This window comes from Vanessa cardui, chromosome 14 (assembly GCF_905220365.1).
Source record: "Vanessa cardui chromosome 14, ilVanCard2.1, whole genome shotgun sequence".
NCBI classification, from domain to species: Eukaryota; Metazoa; Arthropoda; class Insecta; order Lepidoptera; family Nymphalidae; genus Vanessa; species Vanessa cardui.
Genome location: NC_061136.1, coordinates 10680482 through 10697167, shown reverse-complemented (window position 1 = coordinate 10697167; position 16686 = coordinate 10680482). Strand labels below are relative to the sequence as shown.

The following is a 16686-nucleotide window of genomic DNA, read 5'->3' as shown; positions in this document are numbered from 1 at the left end:
CATTTTATAATTGTAAATGAACTATGAAACTTTTAATGACTTGATATCGAATGTTAATATTTAAATTAAGTATATCTTAATTAGGCTACACATAAATAAGCGAAATTTCTTTCAAACACGTGACCTGTGTTTGAATTCTCATAAAACCATTGATAAAATATTTATAGACGAATATGAAAAGTTGTAGTTTGCGTTATAAACATTTAAAAAAATCTGATAATCCTTGTTTTCATCGGCTACTTATTCACATAGTGTATCAAAAGGCCATTTTTAATTTACATACAAAACTACGAGTTCAAGTTTATATTGCTTAATACGTTACAAGAAAACAATGAAATGAAGACACATGTGTCAGCCAAATAAATTTAAAAACGTTTATAAAGACACGAAAAGAGAATGATCTATAGTTGTAGCTGAGCATTCAATCACAATATATCAATATGGCTCTTAATAATAACGAAGTTTCCGATAGTGACATTAAACCTGAGGCTGAGAGCGATGATAAAAATTTTAACATCACAAAAAAAATTGGAACTGATTATTCGTATAAACACAAAATAGTTTGGAAAAATGCTATTGGATTTCTTATATTGCATATGTTAGCGGTGTGGGGATTCTGGATAATGGCTACTAGAAGCATCCATTATGCAACATATTTATGGAGTAAGTTTATATAGTTTTTCTAAAAGTTTTTTTTTTTGTAATATAATAATTATTGAAGAATTTATGTAAATATTATTATCCATTAACTGTGTTGATTATGCTTCCAGCTTTATTCCTCATGATTGTCAGCACGGAAGGTGTAACAATAGGAGCTCATAGGCTATTTGCACATAAAACATTTAAGGCAACACCGCTATTGAAAGCCTTTTTATTATTATTTCAAACGATAGCTGGGCAGGTGTGTTTATATAATTTATATAGTCATAAAGAACTTAGTGACTAAGAATTTCTTAGAGAAGCGCATTCAATAGAGCACACATTCAAATTTATCAAATATAATCTGACTACACATGTTAAGCATACGTCTATAGTCTGAACAAAAGTATACCGATAATATCCTTCATTCTCAACTTGATAACAGTTTGATGATAGCAAGCAGTAAGATTCAATAGTTTTGAAATGAGATGACATGATGGTATACTCAATTTCCAGTAAAAGTATCAACTAAACACGTCACATATTTTACAGAACTCTGTGTATATCTGGTGCCGCGATCATCGTCTGCATCATCGCTATTCGGATACCGATGGTGATCCTCACAACTCTAAAAGAGGATTTTTCTTTTGTCACATCGGTTGGTTGATGCACAAAAAACATCCATATGTTAAGGATCTAGGGCGAAGAATCGATATGAAAGACCTCGAAGCTGATTGGATGGTAATGTTCCAGAAAAAGTACGTTGAATTTAATGTTACTTAATCTTATACAACTTGTCGCTTTTATCTTTTAATGAAAGTAAAGCAACTAGAAAGAAGTGTAGTCTGTTCCTTCCATTAAATCTTGACAACTTTGTTTGTTTTCTAAAAAGTAATCGTAAGATTAATTGTGTCATTACTCATAAGTAAAATGAATGGCTAAGTAAAACATGTAGTAAATGACTAAGACCTATTAAATGTTTTATTAATAATTCGATATTTATTCTTGTTTCAGGTACTATTACTACTTGTACTTCGTATTTGCTGTGTTTATTCCCGTCGCCGTGCCGTATTATTACTTGGGAGAATCCTTTAAGAATTCCTTTCTAGTCTGCTATTTCTTCCGATACTTATTTCAATTAAATGGCACATGGCTAGTCAACAGCGCAGCTCATCTTTATGGAACAAGACCATATGACAAGTAAAAAAACAATATTGACTATTTTATTAGCATTTTTTAAAAAATAGTTACAATGTTAACACATATTGTTATGATTAATAATTAAATGTCACTTTTCCTATGATATTTTACAGGAAATTACAGCCCGTAGAGTCGTGGTTCGTCGCTTTATTAAGTTTCGGTGAAGGCTGGCACAACTATCATCACACTTTCCCTTGGGACTATAAAGCCGCTGAACTGACAATGCATTTTAATCCTTCAGCACATTTAATAAGATATTTCGAAAAGTTAGGATTGGCTTACGACCTAAAAACTGCATCACCGGAAATGGTAATACTATATTATTTATTTTATCTTATCATATTCATCAGTTCCATCCATTCTTTCTATGACGACCTCCGTGGTCGAGTGGTGTGTACACCGGTTTTCATAGGTATGCCATTCCGAGGTCCTGGGTTCGATTCCCGGCTGAGTCGATGTAGATTATCATTAGTTTTCTATGTTGTCTTGGGTCTGGGTGTTTGTGGTACCGTCGTTACTTCTGATTGTCCATAACACAAGTGCTTTAGCTACTTACATTGGGATCAGAGTAATGTATGCGATGTTGTCTCATATTTATTTATTTATTTATCTGACGATTATAGTAAAACCGAATAAAACAGTTCGTAAATTTCTCTCTGAAGGTTGCAAGACGAGTCATCAAAACTGGAGATGGAACACACTATGCCCTCGGTAACGAAAAAGATAGAAATGCAGTTACTGCTATCGGATTCGTGCACCCACTCAACCCATCCTACAATGCCGTATATAAAGCACCTGACGCAGTTTTAGAAGATAAAGGATTACCGTTGTACCACGAAAATGATGTCATCGAGGAAAATGTACTCAAGAGAAAAGTTGTTGCTGGTTGATTATACCCTTAATCTCATTAAAATTATATTACTTATGTAGTTATATAAAATAGTAAGTAAGAGTAAGTAAGTATAAATAATGTTAAAATTAATTTAAGATGTATATTTAAATAAAAGTTATAGAAATACTTTATAGTTTATTTTTTAATCTTTACAATGTTATCCTTGTTGCAACTCATTATTTAAATAGGTACTCAAAAACATTGACAGTTTTTACGAATATTCTCATGTATCCATAGCATGTTATCCACTGTTCTAGTGAATTGTGGAGACATTTCTTCCTCACACGATGTTTTTGTAATGATGCCAGCCAGTCGAAACGGGGAAGTTGGTGCCCAACGCGTCATTACCGGCCCACCAATGTCATTCTTAAAATAAAAGTAAAAGTAAATTTTTTGAAGGAAAACTAATAATTTTTCGAGACATAAAAATATCACACTAGACAGCACTAGATTCAACTGGAGAAATAAATCAGTGACTTTGTATATAATTATAGTTAAATTTGTCATATTGCTTTCAAAGAATTCCAAGTAAAGATTTTTATAAAAGAAATTCTTTGCTACTTACTTCACATAAAACACTCTTCGTGCCTAAAGGTCCAAGACAACCTTTATCGGACAGAGTAGCCACTGAAGAATTCAACAACGTATTTCCCTTGCAATTTCGAGTCGACAATATCGGTAATGTAACGACCCGAGTTAAACATAAATCAGATTTAGTCTTTATCTTAGATGCAGTCCATGCTAGTTGGTCCAATTTTCCAATATCTTAAAAGCAGTAATTTACTTATTAAAATAAAAGTCATTTATTTTAACACATTCTTACTAAGCCACCATTTTTTATTAAAAAACACGTTTATTTCATTTCTATTTATATAATGTGTTTAAGCAATGCCCTTTCAAGACATAATTCATTCATAAAACATTATCTATCTGAAATGTGCAACCTTCTTTAAAATAATCCATGCGGTCAAGATTTATACAGTAACTATATTCAATTCATTTTGTATGCGTTCAAGCATTTAACGTTATTAATTAATATAATCAATTTAAAAAAAAAACAGACTCACCATAAAGTGGCATACAAATGGGAGAAATGAATGAACTAAACTGAATTGGATTCCTCAATCTCAAGAGCGCTATATCATTATTTCTTACACTACCAGAATAACCAGGATGTATTAAAATTGCTTCTACACTCGTATTCAGTGCGTGACTTCCTTCCTTACACGTCTGTGACCCTAATGTTACTACTATTTCCGATGCCGATTTTCTGCAAAAATTTTGATACATATATCTCATTATAACCTCCAAGCGATTATATATACAGACTACTACTTTACCTATTATAATAACTATATAAAGTTATATATGTATATATAACTTTAAATAGTAAAGTATTTCAATCAATCTTTTTTAAATATTTGTGAAAGACCAGTATTGATACCGCAATTATATGATTTAAGTCTGATTACGGTTTCTTTTTTTTAATTAAATTTACAACTAATTTATTATTATTTTTCATAATTACCCATTGAAACGCAAAGCGCAACTTATCTTACCGCACTGAGCTCTCACAAAGAGAGGTCGTATAACTCTTCTTCTACTGTCACACTCACACAAACATGTATAGTACGACACAACTTTGAATTTTGAATTAAAACATGGAATTAAATACGCTTCCCCAAATTATCAATATTTATTTCGTATGTGAATATGATCTTTACACAAACGTAATAACTTGTAATATCACATGACCTAATAAATATATTTGTCAATTTGAGACTCCGATTTACATGCTCTTGTTTTCTCGGGTTGAACTGACGCGAAAATCTATAGCGACGAATAGCTTTGAATGGTGCGGTAGGGATCTATTTCTATTGGTTGTATAAATCGACAGTAATCGGTTTATTTGAATTTGCCGAAGCTACATCTAAGCTGTGTCGTACTATAACTATTTTCTACAAATTTCCTCTCGGTATGGATATAACGACTATGACATTTTGATATTTATGTATTTAGTTTAACTTATATATTTTCCTGATAACAATACATTTAATCAAATTCAAAACAGGAAGATCTTAATTCAATTGTTAAATTCTGTAATATTGTTAGTTTAGAACTAGGTATCACGCAATTATTAGGTACTTTAACTTATCTTGGTAAAAGGAGGTCTTTAGCCCAGCAGTGGGAATTTAAAGGCTGTTGTTGTTATGAATATATACTTTAATTACCATTTGTAATTACCCGTGTCCCTAAAGATTACGGTCTTTATAATATATGTTTTTCTAGAATTTTCGTACACAACAATTGGACTACAAGTTTTGACCCAATTTCTATAAATCGTATGTACCATAAAATTTACAGTCACTGTGAGACACAATCGATTTTCTCAATTTCTTGCACAACTTAAAATAAAACCTTAAACGCTTTACATGGATTGGCTTGACTATATAGCTCTGAATATAAACGTATATTCAGAACTATATAGTCAAGCCAACTTAGTATACGCTCACAAGCTCAAAAATGTCACAAGCTGATCGGGTTCTAAATGACACATAACAATAGTTAAAAAAATAAATACAGTAAAATTAAAAAATACTGAATCAGCACGTGAAATCATAGATCTCAATCTATTATTATACAATATTACAAATATTATTTCAATTACCTAAAAAGTGGATTAGCTGCAGTGATTACGTGTCTATCAGATATTAGAGTCCCTCGTATAGTCTTAGTTCCTGTGTAAATTCTCGCTAACCACGGCATTTCGTTAGCAGTATAAATATCATTACTAAACGAACGGCCACTTTTTGAATGATTTCCATAAATTTTTGAAATGCCACACCCTGAAACATATAAAAATTTGAACACCGGAATGTAATCATATATTTTATAAATTGATATATTTGGAAATCAATACTTACGACACAAACACAGCTTCCTCAAACCGGTATAAAAACCTAGAACATTAGTGGCTCCATCGCCTAAAACGTTTTTGCTAGAAGTACTTACCACGTGAGTTAAAAAGGAAAACACGAACACATTTAAAATATACATGTTTGCTAAGCAAATAGCTATAAAGCTATATACTTAAGTATATATAGCATTATTTGAAACGATTTTACGTACAGTTGCTAATATAATACCCCTAGTTATAGAAAAAAACACAATTAAATATGCGGGCTCTTTAATTTAGGGTCTAGATAACTTCAATGTTAATGACGTTATTGAATTATTACATCGAGGATAATACGGGTATATTATATAAAATATTTCAATAGTAAAAATTAGTCAGAGCAGAAACAGCCATGCCGTGAGTTATTCTTAATCCAGTCCAGGTACTTGGTGACTCTGGTGTAAACGCCTGGATAGCCTTGTCTTCCGCAGCCGATACCCCATGAAACAACACCTGCAATGTATAATACATGAAATCATATTAAGGTTTTTTTTAATGCGCTAATTATTTTCTAATATTCTTACCTAATAGTTCATAACGCTTATCTCCCCTCTCCGCAGATAAGGGTCCTCCACTATCACCCTAAAAGCAAAAGTATCTTCGTAACATTTTTAAATATATTTTTCTCTATATATTATTTTCTTATCATTATTGTGTGGTGTTTGAAATAGAACACAAAAGTGTTCAATTTCAAACACCACAAAATCAGATAACTTTTCTTACTTTGGAGACTCGTACGTTTTTGCTTTGCTTCCGTTTACATTTAGTAAATAATTGTCTATAAGACAACTGAATAGGAAAAATATATGGAAAGAAAATTTTGCTTAATTATATTTCTGAATGTTAAACCTGTAAATGCTGGGCCAAATCTTCCTCTTTATTAGAGGACAAAGTTTGGGTTGCATAATTTTTTGACTTTATTCTCTGTGCAGTGGGTAAACATGGGGCAGATACGTATATCATATCATATCATCCAAACCATGTAGGTTTTCTCAATTCTCAAGATAATGTACTCCATCACCGAGCATGAAATTAAGTTCATAATTAATTCATGGGATAATTCCCATGAAAAATCCTTGTTCTGTTGTGTTATGTTCTGATTTGAACCTGTAATTATCGGAGGAGGGGAAGAGAGATTCGCATTCTACTGTACCTGACAAGTATCCCGCTTTCCTTCTTTAGGGTACCCAGCGCAGAGCATATCATCAGCAATCATGGTAGCTTCATACTTGGTATTTCTACATTCCTTATTGCTCAGGACTGGTAGTTCTACGTCTAATAGATTGCAGGAGTGATTCTTCTGCTCTCCAACTGAACCCCAACCAACAGCTATTGCTTTAACTCCTTCGTATTGATTATCTAGAATATTCAAATATCAGATTACCTGGATGTAATTATCAAGAATACGATTGTTGGTTCTTACAAAAGTAAGTTAGGTTAAAATATAATGTTTCTTTTTACCGTCACTACGCGGAAGGCATACAGGCTTTATCGTGTCAGTTATTTGGACTTTATCATTCAATTTTAGAACAGCAATATCGTCTCTAAATGTCAAATATGTGAAGTTATGGGCGACTACGTTCACGACAAAACGAGTTTCAGGTCTGTGAGTCTCGTTGCAGCGGTTATGTTCTCCCAGCGTTACTTTTATCATGAACCACATTAATCTGTTAGAAAATAATCACCGATTACGTAAATATTAGGGCAACTCAATATATCTGTTTATTTTTTTTATATTTATTTCAATTATGCTTGTAAAATAAAAATGATTTTTTTGAGTAATCAACATTTAGAGTTCACGTTTAGTCCAACACAGATTTTAGACATGATCAAGGACAGAATGCATCTAAATCGTGTGTTATTCTTACCCTTTAACGCAATGCGCAGCTGTTAAGACATATCGATCATTAATAAGCATACCACCGCAATAGAACTTGTTGAAATACGTCAATCTCGCCACCCAAGGGAATTCGTTCACAGCTGTCTCTACGCCACCAACTATACGGGAGGCTTCGTTACGTTCACCGCAACCTATTAAAATTATAATTTTGAAACTAAACTATAGTTTTAAAAAGTTATATTATACTTAAAGTTTCCATACGAAATAATTTAAAAAATATATGAGCGTAAGAAGATGCATGGGCCAGTAATTGGAAAACGTAAATCTTAACCGAAGATTGTGAGTTCAAATCGAAAAATAATTAATTCATATTCTAAATTGGTGTTCAATTCATCCCATTCTCGGTGGCGAAGTAAATCATCTTGACGAAATGCACGTATCGGGATAATTCTACGACTTATTAATCTACCGACCCGCATTAGAGTCGTTACTCCAAAGCGGGTTAAAGATCCTCTTTAAGATGAGTGCAAAACATTGGAAATAGAGCAATGGCAAGCTATTTTTTACTTATTTTATACAAATGTATGTACAATTAAAATACTACTAAAATATTTATCTTACTCCAAATACAACATTCAAACAATAGTATTTTAGAAAATTGACATTAAAAATTTTCAAATTAATAATCCTTTTGAAAAGTGCAAGTACTTACATATTTTTTTATAAGTATTTTAATATAGAATAAAAATAACGTTGACACCAAAACACAGCTTGTATTTATTATTAAAAAATACTTACGACAGTTACATCCCTCAATCTTATTTATTTTATCTTCACCAGTAGGAACCTCAGAAATTGTCAAATTTTCTTCCTTCGAATCGACAATTTCTCTACAATGAACCTTAAAAAGTAGGTAAATTGAAAAAAACACATCTATAAAATTACATTCATTCAATCATTCAACTTTTTTTTTTTCTTTTTAAATTCTATTTAATTTGACTCGACTAACCCTTTTATTAAAACCTTTTTGCATGCTTTGTATTTTATTATTAAAAAAAAAATTACTAATTCGAAACTTATTTGTAACCAAAAGAAACATTTTAAATAATTTTTATAAGAGTAGTTCAATTGTATGTAAAAAGTCGTTCAACTTACAATTGTTCCGCAATATATGAATAAAAGAAGCACCGCACTAATGTTCCACATTTTGAACGAAGTGTCACTCCCGCCTAAAAAAAGCTATTTAACCTATTTTGTAATTATTTTGAACTGTAGCTTGGTTTGTGTGAACGGCGTGGAATAAGTATTCCTAAGGCGATGTACGAGTAAATCCGAGGAGATTGCAACAGGAATGGGTGCGTTGCTCCCGCGACATCACTATGCGGTTTAGCCTTCTTCTATTATTAGTACGCAAACTAGCTTTTTGACCTGTACTCTGTTATTAATGATGATACAACATATTATTCTAAATACATAGTCTAATCTTAATTAGACTGTGTATTTAGAATGAATTAAATAAAAGATAATATTATATTAAATCAGTGATAATAATTTTATAGAAGCCAAATATTGATATTGTTTTTTTTTCTCTCGTTTGACTTCATGGGTTTTCATTCGTGATTTGTATTTCGAATCAAATAACAGACATTGTTATTAATAAAAACTACTACATACTTGTGAGAGTATTCGTAAAACTTGTATGTGTTATTTTTTAATAGTTCGTCAAAGTTGATATTAATTTAATAAAGTGTAATAAAGAACAAGCTCGAACTACTCCAGCTAACAACATATTAAAATGTTATAATTGGCCAAACAAAATTGTCTCAAGTTTTAAATTGCGATGAAAAATCAAGGTAAATTCTAAAAACTTATTTAGGATGCCTGTAAACAGGCGAACCTTAAAATACAACGCCTTAATGTTTTAAGGTAGATATTATATTGCCATTTTTAAAAAGAGTAACACTTTTAACGACACCTCCGACTACTTAATTAAAAAAAAATGCACTAAAAAAATAAAATTAAGTGTGGGTTGATACTTCTGGTTTATAAAAATTAAAAACAAATTCCATAAGATTATTTTATTAGTAATGTTATTTGAGGCACATTAAGCGAGGTAAAATGTTTAAACATTTTAAGTATCTAATAATCACAATAACAGGCGTCTTCGGTGTTATCTCGGATCCAATCCAAGTACTTAGTCACTCTAGTATACACCCCCGGATAGCCCTTCCTTGCACATCCATAGCCCCATGATACTATACCTGCAAATAAAATGACATGACAACCAGCTTATATATAATAAATTGGTATATTTGTTTGTATGTCAGCGGATCTTGGTTACTATGGGAAACAATAAATTTTTTTAATCAAAAATTCTTACCAATCAAATCGTAAGTATGCTCGCTATTTTCATTAATAAGAGGTCCTCCGCTGTCTCCCTGCAAGTTGTATAAAAGGTATTATAATATAAAGAAAAAATTATTTATTTAATTACTGATTATCAATCATATCATGAAAAGAAAATCTCTGTGAAACATGTAACTTTAACTACATCTAACAAACATATTAATAGTTTTTGTATTTCCTTCATATTATCAATAATACTCAAAAAATAAATACTATGATATCGTTATCTGTAAATATTTTATATTCAGCAGCTTAAAATGTTTTATTATTGTATACCTAGTTGTTACTAAATTACATTGAAATATTTGAGTTAAAAAACGGTTTTGCTTTATATTTTTTACAGGAGTTTGCTTTTTATAATAATATGTAATTTTGAAACTTTTAACTTGTTTTTGTTAATGCCTTGTGTAAATTATGTATAACCCAGACTTTTATATTCTACATCTTGTTGGTAGAATAAACATTTTAATTTAAGTTGTGTTTCAGGCGCAAACAATATTCAAAATACATAATAAGCGTCGTAGCAATCCAACCTCTTATAGCAAAAGTTCTAGAAAACATACTTTAGCTACTAAAATATTCTGATTCTATTCTTACACGTCTCAATCATGCCCTTATTTTATTAATATGTATTTCATTTAACACTATTAAAGTATGACACTATTAAAGACCCACTGACTTTCTTTCGCCGGTTCTTCTCGGGTCAAGGTGTTTTTTTTTTTCCGAACCGGTGGTAGTCTTTAATTTGATTATCAATAAGTAAGCGTATATTCAATAAAGGAATATAAATTTGAGTTTAAAAAAACATTAACCATAGTACTATTATCTTAAGGCAACCTAGTCGTAAATAGTATAATATAAAATATCAAATATATTTCAAACTAACAGTGCATGCGTCCTTATGAGCAGTTTCTGGAAACCCTGCACATAGCATAACATCTTTAATCTTCGTTTTGTTATACTTCGTATTTTGGCACTCCTCATTAGTAAGGACTGGAAGATCGGCCTCCAGGAGAGTACAAGACCAGTTGCCAGTCTCACCCACCGCGCCCCATCCGGCAACAGTGACTTGTGCACCAGCGTAAAGATTTTGCGCTAAAACAAATGAGTATTACTTCTCAATAACATATCTTATCAATTATATACCATTAGTTCTCAATTCATATCTATAATCAAGTAATGTCCGGTCCATATATTTAACGAATTCAATTTCAAGTCTTTTCGAAAACGAAGTATTACAACATTTCTTTCTGGAACGATTTCTGTACAATGATTCTGTACGATTGCTGTACAACAAAATGAATCGTTTTTTAAATATAGTAACAGGACATAAGCCCCTGTAATTGTATGTATTTTACATAAAACTGGCCACTTACAACATACTTTTGTAATCTTATAAAATAAAAACATCTAAATATACATTCGACATTTGATCATTATACTAAGAAGTACCTTTTTGGAGGTTTTTACGATTCGCAATAAAGAGGTAGAATTCTTAATTTTATAAACAATAAATTCGAACTGATATCTTTATGACAAAAGTAAATGGAATGGAAATTATACCTCCTTTTTAAATAAGAAATTTGTATTTTGTAAGTTCAATCAATTAATAATAAAGTAATATAATTTTATAATTTCGTAACATTTAATAATCTCATTAGTCAATGTTATTCTGATTTGAATTCACACACAAGAATAATAACAATTCACATTCATTTATTATATTAATTGTAGTATAAGAATGATGATCAAATTTAATTTAATTTCAAGTAGATACATATCAACAGAAGTCAAATTAATTTTGATAGGTTTATAAAATACGGATACATCATTATCGCCGTCATTTTAAATAATATGTTGCTGTATGTGTACTTACCGTTCTTAGGCAGGCAGACAGGCCTGATGGCATGGGAATACTCCATTGGCCTACTTAGAAGCAGCAGTGAAATGTCATTTGTCAGTTCAGTTAGTGTGAAGTTGTGGACATACATCTTGACTACATAGCGAGTTTCAGGGGGCGTTTTACGTTCACAGCGGTTATGTTCGCCGAATTTTACCCGAAACATGAACCACATGAATCTGAAATGTTATAATTTATAAATATATCATTTTTAATTAAACTTGTTTTATTTTTTACTTAAACTACTTATCAAAATAAATGATCACATTTTCATTACAAATACTATAAAGTACAGAGTAACATCTAAAACAAATTTAAGGAGCTACATAATATTTTTGATACTTTTCTATTGTTTTTTTTTAGTGTAAACTTTGTAAATGTCAATTCAATTATATTATAAGCTATCTATGTAGTATGTATGCTATGTAGTATTATGACTTTACATTAGCAATGACTATTATAAAATTTAATTATATTAAATAGTCCAAATATATTTTGTTGTTACTTATGATCAAAGGTAAGCACTACCCACACACAAAAAGGCTTGACAGATATGTTTTTTAATGTTGTGATAGATCAAATATATTATAACGTCGCTGATAAACACAGAATATAAATACAAAAATACTTATTTACAATGTGACTTTTATTAGATTTATATAACTCTTCCACAAAATGTTATACATTTATGAATTATTACCATTAAGTTCTTAAATATATATAAATATGAAATAAAAAATTAATATAATCTACTACTATTATCTTTCTTGCTACCATTCCACGCGGTCAAGATTTATACAGTAAGTATTGTAATCCACAGGATGTAATAATTATTTTAATAATGTACATTCATATATATTGTGCACTAATTGGATATTTATAAAAATTAAATTCTTAAGTGCTTTTGATCCCATATTAAGTGCGAAGGCAATTAAAAAAAAAAACGTTTGAAAAATGTGATAAGCTTCTTTAAGGGTATTATTTTTTTCATTTTTTCCAAACGACGGCTTAAATGTCCGCCCAATTGATTTAGTGCCGCACTTTCCTGTTTTGTTGTGCTTCGCATAAAATCTCCTTATGAATTAAACCTTTTATTGAATTAAATTTATTTGTTAATCCTTTTCTTTGATACATTTTTAAGTAAATCATAAATAATTTAGGATCTTCTTTCATTTCAATGTAGTAACTAGTCTATATATTTATAACAAGCTGTGTCTTCGACCTCGTACGCGTTTGAATTTAACAAAAAAAAAATTATTGTAACCTTAGTTATCCTTATTATATCAGTTATCTGCCAGTGAAAGTCCCGTCAAAATCGGTCCAGCCGTTTCAGAGATTAACCGAAACAAACAAACAGTCAGACAGGAAGACCAAAAATTGGAAAAAAATGTTATTTTAGTATATGTACCTTGTATAGATACATATGCATTGATTAAAAAAGGACTATTTTAATATTACAAACAGATACTCCAATTTTATTATATGTATAGATACAACATTATTGCAATCAATTTTGTATTACATGAACGCTGTACCATTGGTGCTATTCAATTTTAAGTCACTATAAATAGTCATCGGAAATATCTCTACATTGCGACATATCGGCGAAACACAAAAACTCTAAAGTGAAGATGACACAAAATCATGAAGTAATCTTAAGGGCGAGTGGCTAACTATACAAAACTTAATATAGAAAACTACAACTCTCAAACATTCTCCTTTTCCTCATTCTACGATAGGAAAGAATCCAGACCAAGCTTTAGGTATTTCCGAGGCACGCTACTGAGAATATTTCAATAAAAAACGTAACTTTGTATCAACCTGACTTGGAGATACAGAGTCTAGACCAACGACGCATGACTAACCAACCGAGCCCAACACTGTGATTCGAATAATAAGCAATATATGTCTAAGTAGGCATATATTTTACCGTAGAGTATGCAATACGGCATAATAGTATCTAATAGTAATAAATCTACGAGTCATTTCCTTAGGTTTTTGCTATAATTATTCATTAGTTTTAAACATGTAAAGTGAATTCACACATTAAATACACCTATTTTTTTGTTTTTTACTCAAACGTTTTCCAACGTTAATTTATTTATGAAACACGAAAATATAGTATCATGTTTTAACAGCTCGAATTTCTAAAAATCAAAGCGTCTCTTTTACTACTGTGTCACATCAAATTTTAAGCTATGTAAGCTTATAATTAATTTAATTTAATAATTTACATAGGCAATAACTAAATACATAGAAAAAAGGTATACATATTTAAAGTATGAATTCTTACGTACTATAAGTACGTCTTATAGTATTTATTGAATAATTTATTTACCCTCGAACACAATGTGCAGCTGAGATAACATATCTGTCGTTAATAAGCGACGCTCCGCATCCGAAGGAATTGTGGTAGATGAGACGAGCAATCCAGGGAAAGGCATTCAAGTCGGCCATAGAGCCGCCAACCACACGAGGTTCCTCATTGCGCTCACCGCAACCTAGAAACGTAGAGTCAAGGGTACTTACGACTTTCTTAAAACTCACAAAACTCTACTTGACTTCTATAGATCATGCTGTGTGTAGTTATTAATATTTTATAAATTGTTATAATGGGTAAAGGAAATTTGGTAAGCAAGGATCTTTATTTACATTACATTTAAAGAAAGTTTATACAAAAGAAGCTTATAAATTCATTTCTTTCTTTTTATTAAGATCTATTAAACAACCTTTTTCATTTGTTATCATTAATTGTTTTTTTTTCTTTTCCATATCACATTCTACTTATTCACGAAATGAATATATTCTATTAATAATATTATTTAAAATCATACTCTCATCCCTAACTACATATGTATCTATAATTATTTTTTTTAGACATTCGAAGTTCAAAATATTTTAGTTTAATTATGATATCAATATTTGTTTTAGATGAAAATATAAAATTAAATTAAAGAGAGTCAAGAAATCTCTTTTCGTTTAATTATTGAAACAAACTCAATAATTATTAACTTTGTCTTTCAAAAATAACTATAACATCTTGTTAAAACAATTAAAAATGCGCATATTTTAGTTTAAACAGTGTAACACACAACTAATTGACATTAGCCGGTGTGATTTTTCCACATGTATTAAAATTCTAAATAAATATTCTAGCATCGTAAGTCTTTTTAGTTATAAGTATTATTATTCTCTTTATAAAATATTAAAAAAAACTTAAAATGTACTTACTACAGTCTCTACATGGCGGCAACTGATTTTCTGAATATTGTCCATTAGCATAATACTCATCAGTAACTCTAAGCAAACCCTATAATAGAAAAATTTATTGGTACTATTTCCGTAGACAATATTAATAACTTTGATTAAAAATAAATCGAGTCACTTCATAAAAATATTAATCTGAATCTATAATTTGAATAACTTACGTTAATCAAATTTATAGTTTTTAAATATCGATTAGTTATAATTAGAGGAACATAAATTCATAACAAGAACGATAAATCGATTTTATATTCGTTTGATTTCGAAGCAAAAAATTAATTAACGGAATGTAGATCGAAATACACAAAAATATAAAAAAAACCTTACCTTACTCAACGTATCCCCGGCACTGATAGACACGCACCAAAGAAAACAAAACAAATATAAAAGCATACTATTTTCCTTGTGTTGCGAACGACTTTTATAAAACAAGTGACAGGAAAATCATCAATAAGCGACTTTAACACATACACGGTTCCTTCGTTGTGCTTAGGATACAAAGTTTGTGATACACTAACTCATTTCTTCGGTCACACCGCACTTATGAATATCGGGCACCCTAAAATGTAACACGTTGCTACTAAAAATCTAAATATACATTATATAACACACAGATAATCATTTGATATTTTGGACTTTAATTTATATATGTTATAGATAAAACTAAAGCAGGAGATACTTTTCAGTGTAAATGCTAAACAAGCTTTTGAAGGCAACTTTTTAAGCTCCAAAGTTATATGTTCAAACATGTTATTTGGCAATGACCTCATGGATCATTGACCCCGTGTGTATGTATTATATGAATTAATAAGTAATTTGAATCTTATTAACGTTGTCATAGACGCGTTAGAAAATTAACTATGCACTTAAACTTGTTGTTGATACTTATTCTGTATCGAGTGATTATATACGGTTGAAGCTACAATTTCAAACACCGTAAAGATATATTTTTAAATATTACTGGTACATTCTTTAGCACAGAGTATAAATACTGTGCTAGAGTATATATGATCTAAGATCATAGCTTTATGTTACTTTAAACATATCATCTTAATTAATATTATAATTATATTTATTATTAAAAAAGAGATTAATCAATAATAAATAAATTATCAGCTTTAATGTAAGCATATAAACATAGACATAATGTAACTAATATTTTTTGGTATTTATTTATGTATTTCAAATAAGATTAGTGTGTGAACGTCAACTCGTGTTTTGTACTTACATTATATAAATATAAATTTTGTGAAGGAGCCTTCTGGAGGATTTCAAACAATTTAGTATATAAAACTATTTGGTCATGTAGATAGCGACGTTTCTCATGAGCTATGATGCTATGACCTAAACTGTAGTAAATGGTGGCAAATTAATTGTTACGTCTGATTCTAGGTCGAAATTGTATTAACTAAGAGTTCCAGTTTAATTAATTAAAAGGCGAAAAATTATTGTCTCATCAGTTGTATGGTTTGTCTAAGCTAAATTACATTATGAATGGTTCAGTCCTAATAACGTAACAAATAAATAAACAGAGCTACGTTCGCATCAATATATTCTTCTTTATTTTAATTCATATATGTATTTAAAAA

General features: G+C 30.2%; 3 protein-coding genes across 3 annotated transcripts; 1 reads left to right on the top strand and 2 right to left on the bottom strand.

Moving 5' to 3' along the window:
• The first annotated feature begins 232 nt into the window (after positions 1-232).
• Positions 233-2730, top strand: LOC124535025 (acyl-CoA Delta-9 desaturase-like). Its single transcript, XM_047111044.1, has 6 exons — positions 233-663; positions 771-901; positions 1192-1397; positions 1654-1839; positions 1953-2148; positions 2502-2730. Exons 1-6 carry the CDS (start codon positions 441-443, stop codon positions 2727-2729), a joined length of 1170 nt encoding a protein of 389 aa, XP_046967000.1. The 5' UTR covers positions 233-440; the 3' UTR covers position 2730.
• Positions 2731-2853: 123 nt separating this feature from the next.
• Positions 2854-5535, bottom strand: LOC124535030 (vitamin K-dependent protein C-like). Its single transcript, XM_047111052.1, has 4 exons — positions 5400-5535; positions 3799-4001; positions 3297-3496; positions 2854-3097 (listed from the first exon to the last, which is right to left on the bottom strand). Exons 1-4 carry the CDS (start codon positions 5495-5497, stop codon positions 2924-2926), a joined length of 675 nt encoding a protein of 224 aa, XP_046967008.1. The 5' UTR covers positions 5498-5535; the 3' UTR covers positions 2854-2923.
• Positions 5536-5901: 366 nt separating this feature from the next.
• Positions 5902-15682, bottom strand: LOC124535418 (transmembrane protease serine 3-like). Its single transcript, XM_047111629.1, has 15 exons — positions 15425-15682; positions 15065-15143; positions 14172-14334; positions 11810-12012; positions 10820-11028; positions 9908-9965; positions 9670-9788; positions 8851-8962; positions 8683-8756; positions 8326-8428; positions 7556-7718; positions 7149-7354; positions 6841-7046; positions 6212-6269; positions 5902-6140 (listed from the first exon to the last, which is right to left on the bottom strand). The coding sequence occupies exons 1-15, from the start codon at positions 15488-15490 to the stop codon at positions 6019-6021; spliced, it is 1941 nt and encodes a 646-aa protein (XP_046967585.1). The 5' UTR covers positions 15491-15682; the 3' UTR covers positions 5902-6018.
• Positions 15683-16686: the final 1004 nt, after the last annotated feature.

Coding starts and splice junctions, on each gene's coding strand:
- LOC124535025 (XM_047111044.1), top strand. CDS start 441: ATGGCTCTTAATAATAACGAAGTTTCCGATAGTGACATTAAACCTGAG. Junction 1,398..1,653: donor ATGGTAATGTTCCAGAAAAA/GTACGTTGAATT, acceptor TTCTTGTTTCAG/GTACTATTACTACTTGTACT. Junction 2,149..2,501: donor AAACTGCATCACCGGAAATG/GTAATACTATAT, acceptor TTCTCTCTGAAG/GTTGCAAGACGAGTCATCAA.
- LOC124535030 (XM_047111052.1), bottom strand. CDS start 5,497: ATGCCGTGGTTAGCGAGAATTTACACAGGAACTAAGACTATACGAGGG. Junction 4,002..5,399: donor GCAGCTAATCCACTTTTTAG/GTAATTGAAATA, acceptor AAATTTTTGCAG/AAAATCGGCATCGGAAATAG. Junction 3,497..3,798: donor CATTTGTATGCCACTTTATG/GTGAGTCTGTTT, acceptor ACTGCTTTTAAG/ATATTGGAAAATTGGACCAA.
- LOC124535418 (XM_047111629.1), bottom strand. CDS start 15,490: ATGCTTTTATATTTGTTTTGTTTTCTTTGGTGCGTGTCTATCAGTGCC. Junction 7,719..8,325: donor GATTGAGGGATGTAACTGTC/GTAAGTATTTTT, acceptor TAATTTTAATAG/GTTGCGGTGAACGTAACGAA. Junction 6,141..6,211: donor TAAGCGTTATGAACTATTAG/GTAAGAATATTA, acceptor TATACATTGCAG/GTGTTGTTTCATGGGGTATC.